This window comes from Coenobita brevimanus, chromosome 86, assembly GCF_032717465.1.
Source record: "Coenobita brevimanus isolate Jiangsu-jjx chromosome 86, ASM3271746v2, whole genome shotgun sequence".
In the NCBI taxonomy this organism is placed as follows: Eukaryota; Metazoa; Arthropoda; class Malacostraca; order Decapoda; family Coenobitidae; genus Coenobita; species Coenobita brevimanus.
In genome coordinates, this window is record NC_137039.1 from 28,498,777 (window position 1) to 28,514,252 (window position 15,476).

Below are 15,476 nucleotides of genomic sequence, written 5' to 3' on the forward strand. Positions count from 1 at the left end.
GGGAAAATCGTTCCGATATACGAAATTTCGAATTACGAAAGCTTTTTTTGGTCCCTATCCCTTTCATATGTCGAAAACTCACTATTGTATATATGTATTTTTTTGGTGGTCCAAAATTGCCAAGTCACAACACTAGCAGCTAAACTATGGTATGTATTGTCCTGAAAATTTTTGTTTATGCTTTATCACATTCTAGCAACCAGAAAAATAAGAAAACAAACATGAAAAATGAAAAATCTAGTGCTTTTTTTGTAGATGGGGTGCACTTCAGATCTCCAGTGCTGCACTTTGTGGGTTAAGGAAATGCAGAAAATTTAAAAAATTAGTGGAGGTTCTGACATTGACCATTTCCTTGCTTATACTGACTGACAATATCTGTTGTAATGGTCAACATATAATGACAAATTGCATGTTGGGATGGTCAAGGAATGTGTGCTACGATCTTACTAACACCTAAACTATATTAAGAGAATGACCTTTTATTTAATGTGATGATGTTATATTTAATCTGATTTAACCTCTTCACTACAGTGTTATATTTATTAATTTTGGTTGTTTGTTTCATTTATTTTTCCACTTTGTTACTTTATTGAATGTCATTTGTTACAGTGCATTGTTATAGTTGTATTACATTTTCAAAACTTGTTTTGTATTTGAGATTTGTTTATTACTGTATGTGAATGGCCACCATTTGACCCTGTGAGTTATTTCCATAAGAGTGAAGTGTTACCACAAACTAATTAACTGGCCACATTGTCATTACGGTACTCTCAAGGAGCAACCTCAGCCAAAAGTAAATAATGTAACATCCAAGTTGAGGCTCTTACATTGATACAAATTTTATTATACATCGAAAATTTCTTTTTTCAAAACAGTTTCCAGGAATTGTTGAAGTAATTAGTTGGTTTTGGCACACGGTTTAGCTTCCGTTCCATAGAAGGCTTGAGCTATGCCATGGCCAGCCTTAGTGTAGGATTTCCATGAGAGGAAGCTTGATGTCATTTGATTTTATATGATTTTCAAGTGTTGTGTCTTTTGTAGACTGTTATTAAAATTGTCTGCGTTTTTCAGGTAATGATACCAGCACTACCACACCACCAGAAACCACTACCACAGCTGAGCCTACCACAACCGAGCCTACCACAACCACCACCGAGCCACCAACAACTGAACCGCCCACCACAGAGGTGCCTACCACTGAACCTGCGACCACAACAACCCCACCTGCTACCACTACCACACCTGCCCCAGCCACAACTACGACTGAGGCATCAACCACACTGCCTCCCGTAGAGCCCACCACCACACCAGGTGAGTAATTATACCATTGCCAAAACCACATGTCACTAACACTGCCATCAAATTATAACCACCGCCACAGAACCGTCTGTCACCTAACCTCCAACACAGCCACAACGAGAGTACCTGCCACCACTGCCACACCTCCAGCCAAACCAGCCACTGTCTGTTAGGAGCATTCTCCTTTGATTGTATTATTGGATTTATGGATGGATGGAAGAAAAAGTCATCATCCAGACCTCCTTACCCACCCTAGGGCAGTGTGAGGAGTAGCAGTGTCCAGACAGCCCAAATTTGCCCAATCCAATGGACCACATTTCCATTCATTCATCATTCAAGCCCCTGGAATCCTGGCTGAATCGGATACGCTGAAAACATTCACCACGTTCTTTAGCTTCACATAAACATATCCGATTGAGTCAATCCAGACACTGCCATGTTAAAAAGGGTACCAAATCCCTGATCATGCACTTCTCCCCACAACATTCATCCAGCCAGCTCGATTTTTTTGTCTAGGCTTACCAACTCCCAAACCTCTCTTCCTGATACACCCATCCACCATATCTCTCCACTTTCTCCTTGGCCTACCTTGCCTCCCCCCTCCTTCAGATTCGCTCAGATGTACCTTTTTCACCACTATTGTTATCCATTCTCTCCACATGACCATACCATCTCAGTACATTCTTCAATTCTGGTGTCCACCGACTTCCTCACTCCACATCTTTCATGAATCACATTATTTCTTATCCTATCCACCCTCTGTACTCCACATACATTGCTCAGCAGTCCCATCTCCACTGCTGTAACTCTTGACTTTTCATTTTCATGCCACATCATAGTCTCACATCACTAACACTCCTTCATGTAAGCGTCGTGCAGCTGCAACACTCAAGCCTCTGTTTCTTATTAAGTCCTTTATTGCATCAGCTACTTTTCTGCCTTGTTTCACTCTACTTTCCACTTCTTTTGCACATTTTCCTCTCTTTTCCATCACTGTGCCCAGGTATTTGAACTCTCTTACTAATTCCAGTCTCTCTCCATTCACTGTAACATCACACTGGGAGTCATCTTCTCTCTCAATAACCATCACTTCACTCTTTTCTACATTTACTCTCAAGGCATGATGCTCACAGACCTCAGCAAAACTCTGCCCCAGCCTACCAAGTTCTTGTTCAGTACTTGCAAGTAGTACTGCATCATCAGCATACAACAAATTTCAGATATTCCATCCATCACCATTCATTACCAATGCCATCCATCCCTCCATTACTCGTGTTTTTACTCCTCTCATCCCCCCATCCATATATACAGTACTCGTCAGAAGTATTCAGCGTTGTCCGCCAGGCGCGCAATACTTATGGCCCAAAAAGAATCACCCATTTTTGGGGGTAAGAATTGAGCCACAAGTTTGAGCTCCGAGCATGACGTCACGGTAGCCTGAGGCCTTCCGACACGCTGGTTGGTTCCCGCCTCAGTCGCCCACGGGCTGCCTGAGAGAGAGGAACTCCGCCGAGTGTCCCTCTCAAATTGCGCCATTTTTTACCGAGTGTCCCGCAGTGTTTTGGCCTTTAAAACTTTGTTATGGCACCTACCCGTGAACTATCGAGTGAAATCATATCCCAGATCATTGCTCTAAAGGAGGCAGGCCACCAGACAAAGGAAATTAGTGAATTGGTTGGTGTGGCACGATCGACAGTGCGTCGTTGGTGTGCGCGGTTTCGGGAGGAAAACAGTGGTGAAGTTCCCACAAAGAAACCGAGGTCTGGTAGGCCTAGGAAAACTTCCCCAAGGTCTGTTAATGTTTTAAAATGTGCAGTGGAGTTTAATCCTCGTGTGAGTGCAAGGAAAATTAAGGAGAGCAACCCAGAAGTGTTTGGTGAGGTGTCAGTGAGAACAGTGTCTCGTAGGGTGCATGAGCTTGGTTACACAAGTCACAGGCCTTTGAAAAAGCCTCTTCTCTCTAGCAGCCAGAGAATTCGTAGGCTTGCCTTTGCTAATAAATATCTAAACTGGGGTGAGGAGCAATGGTTGTCAGTGTTGTGGTCTGATGAGGCAACGTTTAGTGTTACCTGTAACAGAGGAGCACGCAAAGGTAGTGACCCACTTGACCCACGGTATGTAGAAAGCACAGTTAAACATCCTGATTCACTCATGGTATGGGGTTGTTTCTCAGGGAAGGGTTTGGGGAAGCTTGTTGTACTTCCCAAGAACCTCAGAGTGAATCAGGATGTTTACCTGGAGCTTCTGTGTGATCATTTACCAGACTCCTTCGAGCTAACAGGTGCACGAGTGTTTCAGCAGGACGGTGCACCTGCTCACAAGGCCAAATCGGTCACCAATTGGCTTCGTGACTGCGAGGTATCATTCATGACAGACTGGCCAGGAAATAGCCCAGACCTCAACCCGATTGAAAACCTCTGGTACCTCGTAAAGAAGAGTTTCCAAGGGAAGGACGTGAGCTCTCTGCCTAAGCTGGAAGCCGCCATTCGTGACTCCTGGGACAAAATACCGCTCCAGCACCTCAGGAGCCTCGCCCTTTCACTTCCAAGACGTCTCAGGTCCATGAAGAAACGTAAAGGCTACCCTACGAAGCACTAAAGGTAAATAAAATGCATTATTTATATGTTTTTTCAATGTTGAAAGGTTTGTTTCTCAGGAGGGATGCAGGGCGCTCCATACTTCTGACGAGCACTGTATACAGTATATTGAACAACCATGGGGACATCACACAACTTTGTCACATGCCCACACCAATTGTGAACCATTCACTTACATGCCCATTAACCCTTACACATGCTTGACTACCATCATAAAAACTCCTGACGACACCTAGCAGCTTGCCATCTACACCTTACATGTGCAGAACTTTCCGCAATCCTTCTCTGTCCACTTTGTCGTATGCTTTTTTTTGGATCCACGAATGCCATAAACACCTTATGGTTCTTCTCACAAGCCTTCTGTGCTATGTCTCATTGTATTTGATCCACACATCCTCTGCCACTCCTAAAGCCACCCTGTTCATCACTCACTAGGACTTCTGATATCTCTTTTACTTTCTCTATAATAATTCTTCCATATACCTTCCCTACCACACTCAATAAACTTATGCCATGATAATTTTTGCACTCACTTTGCTCACCTTTATTTTTTTTACAGGGGTACAATCACAGCCTTTTTCCACTTAGCAGGCACAGTTTCACTCATCCATGCCATCTTACATATCTCCAACAAGCACTTCATTCCACTCTCTTCACTACACTTAAGCTTCTCTGCATACACCTCATGAACCCCAGCTGCTTCCCCATTTTTCAGATGCTTCACAGCACTCCTCACCTGTGTGAGTGTCACGTCTCCTGGTACTGCATTCCTTCTCTGCACACCCTCAAAACCAATCATGTTTACAGCCTCTCTGCTCTCTCTATTCCCATTCATCAGGCTTTCAAAATATTCTTTCCATCTGGTCCTTACTTCATATACCCATGGGTTACTAATCTACCACCTACATCCTTCACATCATCACATTTCTTTCCGCTTTCACTTCTACATTTCCGCACCTCTTTCCAGAATAACTTTTTATTTTCAGAGTAGTACCTCTGGAATAACTTCTTATTTTCAGAGTAGTTTGCATTCATTTTTCTTCCTAGATCATCATTTACCTCCTCCTTTTTCCTCTTCACTAGTCTCTTTACGTGCTTCTTCATTCATTCATTCATTGCCAGACGCCATGTATCCCAAACGGGGTGGCCAAGGGCTCAGAGTTAATTGTTTTACAGGGAGGGGCACTAATCCTCCACCAACCCCACTTGACACATAGGGAGAACGTTATGCCAACAGCATCTGGTGTTCCCAGGCGGTCACCCATCCAAGTACTAACCAGACCCAACGTTGCTTAACTTCGCTGATCGGACGGGAAGCGGTATACTCAACGTCGTATGGCCGTTGGCTCTCAGTATATTCAGTTCTTATTGTTTTGTAGCTCCAACCATCAGTGGACCCCAAGTTTCAAGGAGCATACCCCAAAACCCCCATTAAGAGTTCTCCTTTGGCCAGCCTGTTTTTCAAGTCCAAGGTATACCCCTGCCAACCATTTGGTTGTGGCAAGAATGAAATAAGACATCTTCATAGTGATAGATGTTATGGTGTGTTGTTATTGTGTTGCCCCATCTATATTGTGTCTGGTAGTAATAAGGGTAAAATACAGTGCAGCCTCAGTATGCAAGAGGGTTGCATCAGGTAAAGATCTATTGCATAACAAATTATCTCATAATGCTTTCAATATAATATGGGGTCAGTGGTGTTAGGGAGAGTGACCTCCCTAACTCCCTTCCCCCCGACTTCCCCAAAACATTACCTACATGAATTTGTCCTGTGCCAGTATGAGTCATCACCAACACCCCCCCCCTCCACACACACACATACACTCAAGAAAGCAGGACAGTTGGAGGACCTGGACAATCACTCCATACAAAAAGATATGGTATCACTTCACTTAGCATCATCAACAGCACTAGGCTATTTGTTAAGCACCTGCTCTTATTTGGTGATAGCAATGGTGTTTCAGTGGCTTTTCATACACAAAATAATATGAAAGGCTGACGATCACAGTGAATATAAACACTGGGTGGCCATCTTGGCCCAGTCACCTGAGTAGACGCCTGTTAAGAGGATGATGGTTATGTAAGGTTGACACGATTTCCAAGTCACAAGTTTCAGTATTCCACACAATTAAGTATCAGTTCACTTGATATTGCACACTGCACTATTTGTTAAGCACTTGCATGGTTATTTGGTGATAACAGTGGTGTTTCAGTGGCCTTTCATGCACAAAATAGAACGAAAGGCAACAGTCACAGCCAATGTGGGTGGCCATTTTGGCTACATGTATCATTGCGTCTGCATGAAATTCCCCAGAGGCGGCCATCGATAATATCGTTGGAGCGAAATCATTTTAAATTTCTAATGCTGTACCCAGGAAGGATATAACTTTTGAAATATCGTTGTAGTGATTTATCACATAACGAGGCTGCACTGTAATATGTAATGAGAGTAAAAGTGTCAGTGTTTTGAATGATGTACTAGTGTGTTGTTTTGCAGTACTGTATTTATGTTTGCAGCTGTACAGCCACGAGCAAAATCTGTGACACTTTTCTCGATCTGTGGCAGTGGAAAGTGCTACCGGTACATGAACTGTTTTCATGTGATAGTTATATTAAAAGCACAAAGTAAATGAGTATGAGAAAGAAGGATACAGTAATCCCTTGATTATCCAGACAGCCATTACCCAGACGCTGTGATCTGGCTGTTCAAAACCATTATTCGCATATTTTTTCGTAATATCCAGACAAAATGCTTGTGTCCAGAAGGAAATTATGGTTGCATGAACATTTCAGCCCAGCCAGGCAGTAATAGCCCGTTGGCGTCACTCTGTCTGGCTGGGTAGTTTACCCAGTAGTGATTGCTTGTATGTGGTTGATCGGTCTGCTTGACCATGGTAATTGCTTGGCTGTGGTTGACAGGTCTGCTTGACCATATAGTGTTAAACCACATGAACAAGTGTTGTACGATTTACTATAGTGGCCTTCCACACTGGCTCTCAAAGTTAGGTTATGTATGAAGGGGGCCAGGGGAGAAGTCCATAATCCAGATGGAGCCATTACCCAGACATGCCTTTGGCTCTGTTACGTCGGATAATCGAGGGATTTCTGTACTCTGTCATTTGGATAGGAATGATCAATATGGAGGGCAGAACACAAATCTGGGAGAGGATTGTCAGTGCATTCTTGCTGATGGATGTACAGCTTATCCTCTGTATACGATCATTCTCTTACATGATTGACAGAAACTTCTACTTTTTTTTGTTTTTCAAATGTTTTTTTCACTTTACAATGGCTTGCATGCCTGATTTCTCTTTATTCATTTTGTTTTCTCCTATACAGCCTCAATAACACTAAAATTCATTATACAATTTGGTTTTCAGAAATGCATTCAAATCATAATACGAAAATGAACTGTATTTGTAGTATCAGTGATGTGCTAATGTGTTTTTTTGTTCACAGCCCCCACCACCACCAGTGCCCCTCCCAACCCACCAGAACATCGCCACTTTGATGCTGCCAGTTTCTTTGGTGAGTTAAATCAACCTAGAGAAAATAAGCATCATACAGTATTCAAAGTGGCTTTGGAGATTTTGCAATGTGTATTCCTTAGTAATTTATTCTATGCATGGCACCTTAATATCCTCTTGTATGGAGTTGAGCATGACTCCGTGTAATAAAAGCATATAAGCTGCGTACAAGGGAATGCTGAGGTGTAGTATGGAATATAAATTACCAGGAAGAGATACTGTGAAGACTCCTGTGCCACCTAGAGTATGTTGCCACTACTCACCAGGATTTGCATAACTTCGTCCCTGCTTCTTAATAACCCAGTCTGCCATGGGTGCACTATTCATAAACTTGTACAGTGTATCCAATGAAATACAGTACAATCCCAGTTATCCAGTATCCAGACAACCGCAAAAATTCATGGACTGGCAGATATATTAATAATATAACAGTGAGTGTCATTTTGAATGCCCACCCCAACACAGGATAGTCACATGTCACATGAGACTGGGTGAAGTTAGGCAGTGTGAAGTGAAGGCATTTGTGGTCAAGATCATTTCCTAGTTAATCCGCTTCCCAGCCCTCCTTCCCCCTCTTTTCCCTCCTCTAATTTAGTCACCCCACATACCTCCACAAACCGCCAGTCAGCTTACCGCAGCCAGTCAGTAAACAAGCACTGTCACTGTTGTGTTGTCGTGTCGTGATTAGTAATTTGTGCACTTATGATGCCTAAAGTGCAAACTAATTTTGACCCCTTCGTGCAACATGACTCAGTGTGAGTCAAAACGGTTTTACCCTGAAGACGAACCGATGACGCACTATGATGCTCTTGCAGTGACAGTCTGAAGGGATGCCAATTAGGCAGTTCTAGACAAAAATATTCACTAAAACTTATGTTTTACATGAAATGTGCCAATAAAACTTATGTTTTAGCATGAAATGTGTCAATATTTGGTGTGTCATAGGGGAGGGTGTCTATTTCCAGGCCAACACTCTCAAATAGTTGGCATTCTCTCGTTTTTAGTTCGCGGGGGGAGGGTGTGCGTGCACAATTTTTGGTGATTTACTCGAAAACTATTGGTCGTATCAGAATCCCACCAATACCACGTGAAAGCTCGTGAAATTCTGCATCTAGACATATGCTTAGCTCTTGCGTCATGCGGACAAAGTTTTGTGTTACAGTATAGGGCAGTTATTTTTATTGATGAACAACAGTATTCACACCTCATTTTGGCACTTTCACAGTACTTTAACTCATCAATTCTGTGTGTTTTTATTAGCTTATCATATAGTATAAACATCAGGGAAGATGATGGTATACAATTTATACCATTATAGCCAATTTCTGGGGCAAATAAAGTTCGTGGGAATGTTTTCCTTTGTGTGCGAGTCCATTTTGCTCTTGTGGCATTTTCTTTGATCATGTCACACACACTTACAGAAAACTTACAGTACACGAGGGGATTAAGCACATTGTGCTCATCTTGAAACAAAGCTGGATAAATGCAACAGTCTTGAAAATGGTGAACAAAGACATCAGGGACAGAATTTCTATCTATCTATCTATCTATTGCCAGACGCCTCAATGCCGTTTAGGGTGGCCACAAACAAATCGCCTCCAAGTCGCCCTGTCCCCCGCCATTTCACTGCCCTGCTCCCAACTCACACCCCCCTCTCTCATATACCTCTCCACCCCATCCCTCCATCTCATCCTCGGCCTCCCCCTCCCTCTTCCCCCCTCCACCTCACTCACATACACTCTCTTCGTCAGTCTTTCACCCTCCATTCTCTCCACATGGCCAAACCACCACAGTGTGTTCCTCATAACGCTTCCTATCACATCCACATCCACACCACAATGCTCCTTTATATCCTCATTCGTCAGCCTGTCTCTCCACGTGACTCCACAGGCTCCTCTTAAATAACTCATTTCCACTCCTCTCACTCTTGACTTGTGTCCTTCCAACAATGTCCAAGCTTCACTTTCGTACGTTAGAGTTGGTATCACAATACTGTCATGTAGTAACTTTTTTCACTTCCATGCTCACTTCCCTGTTTCTTATCACTGCTTTCAAAGAACCAGCAACCTTTCTTCCCTGCTGTACCCTTTCAAGCACTTCACCCTCCAAACTTCCATCCTTACTCATCACACTACCCAAGTACTTAAACGTACTCACATTTTCCAATTCCTCACCATCCAACCTCGCTGTACATTCACTAACTTCACCTCTCTCAAAGACCATCACTTTACTCTTCCCTACATTCACTTTTAGATTCCGTTTCTTATACACTCTCTCAAACTCATCCACCAAGCCTTGCAGCTCCCCTTCGTCTTCACTCAACAACACTGTATCATCTGCAAACAACAGTACAGGGAGTTTCCAAACACTATCCTCTCTCACCAGGGCCACTCCAACATCCACTACCCTACCTTGTACCTCTTTTATTACCCCATCCATGTACAGATTGAACAACCATGGAGACATGACACATCCCTGTTTCAAACCAACTTTCAAAGAGAAAAATTCACTTAGTTCACCATCCACACACACTGCAGCCTTTGCACCATCGTACATACTCTTCACAGCATTCAACAACTTCCCATCTACTCCATATATTCTTAACACTTTCCACAATCCTTGTCTATCCACCCTGTCATATGCTTTCTCCAAATCCATGAAAGCCGCATACAACTTCTTTCCCTTCTCTCGAAACTTTTCCACTAAAGATCTAAGAATGAATATCTGATCTACACAACCTCTTCCCTTCCTAAAGCCTCCCTGTTCTTCTCCAACTAATTTCTCTGTTCTTTCTCTAACTCTGTCTATAAGTATCCTACCATACACTTTTCCTATTATACTAAGAAGACAAATGCCCCTATGATTACCACACACCTCTTTTTCCCCTTTTCCTTTGTACAAGGGAATAATTATACCTGACTTCCAATCCTCCGGGACTCTACCTTCCTCCCAGGCCAATCTGCACATCTTCCACATCCATTCTACTACTATCTCTCCCCCATGCTTCAGCATTTCACCACACACTCCATCAATTCCTGGGGCTTTCCCCAATTTAACTTTCTTCATTGCATCCACAACTTCTATCCTACTGATTTCTTCCTGTCTTCTCACCTCTCTCCTTCTCCCAGCCATTCCCCAGCCACTTATACTCGCATTACTTCTATCCTCTACATTCAACAATTCCTTAAAGAATTTAATGTAGGAAATTCTACGTTTTATGCTATCGAGTCCTAGAGACCCAGGCCCAAGGAATTGTTTGCAAAAAGCAAGACAAATAAGTCCATTTAAAAATGGATACAGTATACTCTTCACCAGCCGAAAATGTGTGGTATCAGTACAATTTTCTACCCAATGAACTGACCCTACCCACGAGCTTCCAGTACCCTGCAGTACCTTGGCAAATCCATTCTGTAAAGTATTAGTCATTATTTTATTCAGAACAACATGGAATAATAAACTATAGAAATAAATATTGAGCATTTATTGGTGAACTGATGATTGGGAAAGAAGTGTTGTACAGTACAATTATTGTGACTCCCTTTGCTCACAGTTTTGTATACAGCCACTGCCTGCTAATTTATTTCTCACCTGACTGCTGTCACTCCACCCCTCACTCGCCACTCAGCTGTTGTGCAGATAATGCAGTAAATATGTAGGAATTGCAAGCTCAGTAATTCTGCCAAACAAAATAAGTACTTCATTTCTACCAGCTAGTTTATCTTTGCTGCCAGTACAAATGTGTTGTAAGTTGATGTCATCTTAGAATGCATTTGCATTGGCATTGTCATCTCCAAATGCATTTGCATTGGCAGTCATCAAATGCGTTCTAAGATTATGTCATCGTAGAACACATTTGCATTGGCCTGTGTACAAGAGTACATATTAGATACCCAGGAAAAATTGGTAACCAGAAAGGTAAATTCCCCAAACTTTCTGGTTAACTGGGATTCTGTTGTATGTGAGAAATTCAAGTGGGTTATTCCTAGGCTAATTTTGATAAATAAATCCTATATCAATGTATGTCCAGTTTTCAACTGATATGGATCTGCAGTGACTGATGGCTTTTAATACTTGAAAAGATATCCAGTCTTGCTGGAACATAATGATAACTTTCTGTGACTTTCACATAACATGGTACTTTTCAGGAACACATGTGTGCTCTTAAGTAAGGAAGTAGCCACTATATATCGGCATCTGAAGGTCTTTTCCCAACTAAGGATGGGGTGAGATAGGATCCAGAGAGTAAGAAAAAAAAAAAAATGGGAGAATCCCAGCAAAAGTCTGTCCTGCTGAATGAACCATGCTTTCACTCACCATTCAGGACCCCAGAATCTTCACCTCACCTCACTAACGTAAATATCCACATGTACTTGCTTCATACTGTGCGTGCATGTACGGTATTGTGTTTGTGTATAGGGTGTTAGCACTGTTAATGTGTTTGTCTTGTCATCAGGTGGCATGGTGTTAGCTGTGGCTCTCCTGGCAGTTGCATATGCTGCCTTCCGCTTCTACCGATCCCGCAACGAACGAAATTACCACACCCTGTAAGTAGCTTCACCATGGCTGTGCTCAACCCACTTCACTCCCCTCACTCGGTGTATTCTCGTCGGAGTAGGGGTTACTTTCTAATTGCTTTGCAGATTTTCTAACACCTCTTTTGTGGTGATTTCATTCAACACATAGTATCTGTGTCCTCTTGTATGTCACTGTTACTGCAGAAACTGTGTTGATGATGTATTAGAAAATATAAATATAAAACAAGAAACGTAAGATGAACAATGCAAAATATATTGCCAAGGAAGAGGTGCTATGAAGCCTCTTGTGCTAATTAGAATAAAACCTAAAGAGGCATATCCTTGGTAGCATAGCACCTCATGCTGTGTTATATTGTTGAAATCATTTTATTTTTGACAGTTTGCTTCATTAACATACAAGAGCATACTGGAGTGTAATGTGCAGAATAAATTTCAAAGGAAGAGGTGTTTGGAAATCTGCAAAGCCATTTGGAATACAACCACAGGAGGCTGCTGTCGTACCTCTTCCCTTTTGATTTATTTTGGCTGTTGTACATCAACAATCTGTGGTATGTTAAGTGGGTTAAGGTGCTCCAACCAGATGTGATCCATAAAGGTTTTAACTCAAGAAATGGTTATAAATTGCCACACTGGTAGAGCAGCTGATTACTCTTACCCAAAATGCTTGGACTGTGTAGACCAGCCCCAGACCCATATGCTCCTGGTGGGTAGCAGAGAATGAAACAATAAGTGCACAGTAATTTGTACCTGTGTTGATTTGGGTTTGCGTTTATAACATACAGAATGAATGGAGGACATGTAATCTGGTGCATGATTTTTTTTTTTTTTTTTTTTTTTTCTGTTTTTAATGTTTTCCTTCCTATGTTCATCTGCTAAATGAAAATAAGAGATTAACTTGCCAGATACAGAAATAAACTGGGGAGGAAGAGGTGCTATGGAGCCTCTGTAAGCAGTTTAACCTGTGTGATGTCCTTTCTAGTTTACTCCTGTTATCTCTAGGTTATTTTTATTCAGCCTAGGAAAGACATCATTTGATATAAGGGGTTTATCAAGGCTGTATCTAACCCCACCAGTTTGAAAAGTCTGTCGTAAGCTGAATAAAATCACCAGAAGATAGCAAGAATATATTGAATAGACGTCCCCCAAGCTTGTGGTATTTTCCGACGAGAGTATGACCTTAACACACAACTTAAACCAGACCCACAAGTGTGATTCCCTGTTGGTGTAGGAAATGTGTCTTGTTTGGGGTTGAAGCCAAATTGTAGGGTCGTAGTTTAGATGGCTTTGGAAATTACTTAACACCTCTCCAGTAGTGATTTATTCTGCATATTACACCCTCAGAATCCTTGTGTGTGTTACTGATGCAATGCTGATAGTAAGCCAATATAGATAGTGCATAGGAAAATGTTAAGGTTAGCATGCAGAGTAAATCACTGAGGAAAAGGTGCTAAGAAGCCTCCTACAATACAGCCCTTATTGTTAACCTCTTGAACACAATGCATCTCTCATAATGTCACTTTCAGGACCCTACGACTAACTCCCAGCTGAGTAAAATCGTGTGGCATTGCCTGGTAGAAAATAAGAGTTGTCCAGGCCATGAGAGAGTTCAGAATAGTAGGGGAAAATCGGGCAATAACCGGATCATTAGAAATTTCTTCATGTTTTATAGAATGTGGTGAAATTAAGCTAGCCATGGCTCGTATGCTAAGTGGCTTTGGAAATTTCATAGTGCTTCTTCCTTAGAAATTTATTCTGTGTATTACACCTAATTATCTTTGTGTGTGTTACTGATGCAGATTGTGATATTAAAATGATCTGACAGTGTTACGGTGTTCATACGAAAAATAAATCACTAAGGAAGATGTGTTACAAGGCCTCCTGTGCCACCTAGAATATGATCCCTAACCTTCTTTATGATTGTTATAATATTAGTCAAAATAATTTTCTAAAAAATGTACATCCATGTGCTCAAGAGGTTAATCAGCTTTATGCTTTCAAGGTGTAGATTTTCTTGATATTCATTGTTGCATTGATTGATGAGTATTATGTTTTTTGTCTTTAAAGTTTATTAGGAGTGGGTTTTGTCCATTTCAGCTTGTCCTGTGCTGTTACTTTTTTTTTTTCTTTCTTTCTTTTTTTTTCAATCCTGGATGCAGAGTTAATACCTGTGCAATCTGCAGTCTATCAGTAAAATGTTCTTTGAGTTACATTCATATACTTTTTGAGTTACTGTGCTGATATTACTTCTAGATTTGCTGTACGGACATCATCTCTAGTATACATAGGCTAAGCAAAAGTAGAGGAGAGTAATAAACACTAAAAAATTCTGTTGGCAGTTAATATAATGGATTCAGGGTTGTGAATCTATTATTACAGTACCTTATGGTTATACTGTACTGTAGAGAGTTCTGAGAAATTTATTTTGTTTTTTGTTATAGTAGCATCATGAATTTTATAGCATACATTATGAAAGATACCTTTATTGATCCATTGCCATGCACATATTGCTGTTTTGAGATATCCATGCAGTTGTTGTCTACATTTGTGTATTATTCATCATGACAGAGGTAATCATGCAAGGGAGACAAGGAAAACCAGTGAAAGATAGACAGTTACAGCTGAAGTTTAAAGCCTGAGAGTGCAGAGGTGTGGGAAGCCCCCGCCACCCCTTTTTTTAAGCATGTACTGATACAATATGTCAAACCTTGCAGCATCATTGCTAACTCCACTGTAATGTAGGGTGCAGGCTACTCACATTGAGCAGGTACTGTTGCTCCATAAATAGCCATAAAAATTATGGGGCTTACTACACTTTTCATCCTCCAGTTTTAATAACATGACCCCAAGAGGTGTTTCCCTTCACTGTAATGATATCTTGTTATATTTTATTCCTGCTATCCACAGACCATTTCATTCAGTTTTGAGGAAGCTTCATTTAAGTTATAGTTTATTCTTTCTATCCACATACCATTTCATTCAGTTTAGAGGAAGTTTCTTAAATGAAACTGCAGGTGTTAAGTATGGCCTTCATCAGCCCCTTTAGTATGAGTGCTCTTTCCTAAGTTTCAGAAAATTGTCTGAAGCAGGATTAAATTGAAATATCGTTGCACTGATAGGGTTAAATCTCTTAATTACATAAATGTGGATGCTCTTTTTTGTTGTATTCTTGCTGTTACCAAATGAGTTTATTCTTCTTGGGAAATTCCTCTGGTATTTTGAGGTGTATCATTGACTCTGTCTAACCCCTTGGAAGTGTCTGTTTTAGTTGAATAAAATTCAGAAGTTAGCAAGAATTAAATAAAGAAAAGATGTCCCCATGATCAGTGAATTAGACTTCTGCTGTGTCTGTCCTTGGTTTGTATTCTAAGAGGCATGGAGGTTGTGTAACAATTCTTCCTTTAGTTTAGTAATTTAGTTTGCACAGAATACCCCAGTATCCTCATGTATATCACTGTTGCAGATTGTGTTGATATAAAAACTTTATTAATGACATGAGAATGTTAATGTACTGTATATAC

General features: G+C 41.2%; 1 protein-coding gene and 1 non-coding gene across 3 annotated transcripts in view; one reads left to right on the top strand and one right to left on the bottom strand.

The window, feature by feature from the left end:
* The window catches only part of LOC145410532 (uncharacterized), a 64,786-nt gene that overhangs the window by 15,902 nt on the left and 33,408 nt on the right, over nucleotides 1-15,476 (top strand). For both annotated transcript variants that reach the window (XM_080280645.1, XM_080280644.1), the window contains exons 3-5: nucleotides 1,072-1,311; nucleotides 7,356-7,424; nucleotides 11,877-11,967. In XM_080280645.1, coding sequence (XP_080136771.1) covers nucleotides 1,072-1,311; nucleotides 7,356-7,424; nucleotides 11,877-11,967 — 400 coding nt within the window. The remainder of the gene's footprint in view (nucleotides 1-1,071; nucleotides 1,312-7,355; nucleotides 7,425-11,876; nucleotides 11,968-15,476) is intronic.
* On the bottom strand, nucleotides 5,125-5,243 carry LOC145410876 (5S ribosomal RNA). The gene has a single exon (XR_013899328.1). It is a non-coding gene; the product is annotated as a 5S ribosomal RNA (ribosomal RNA).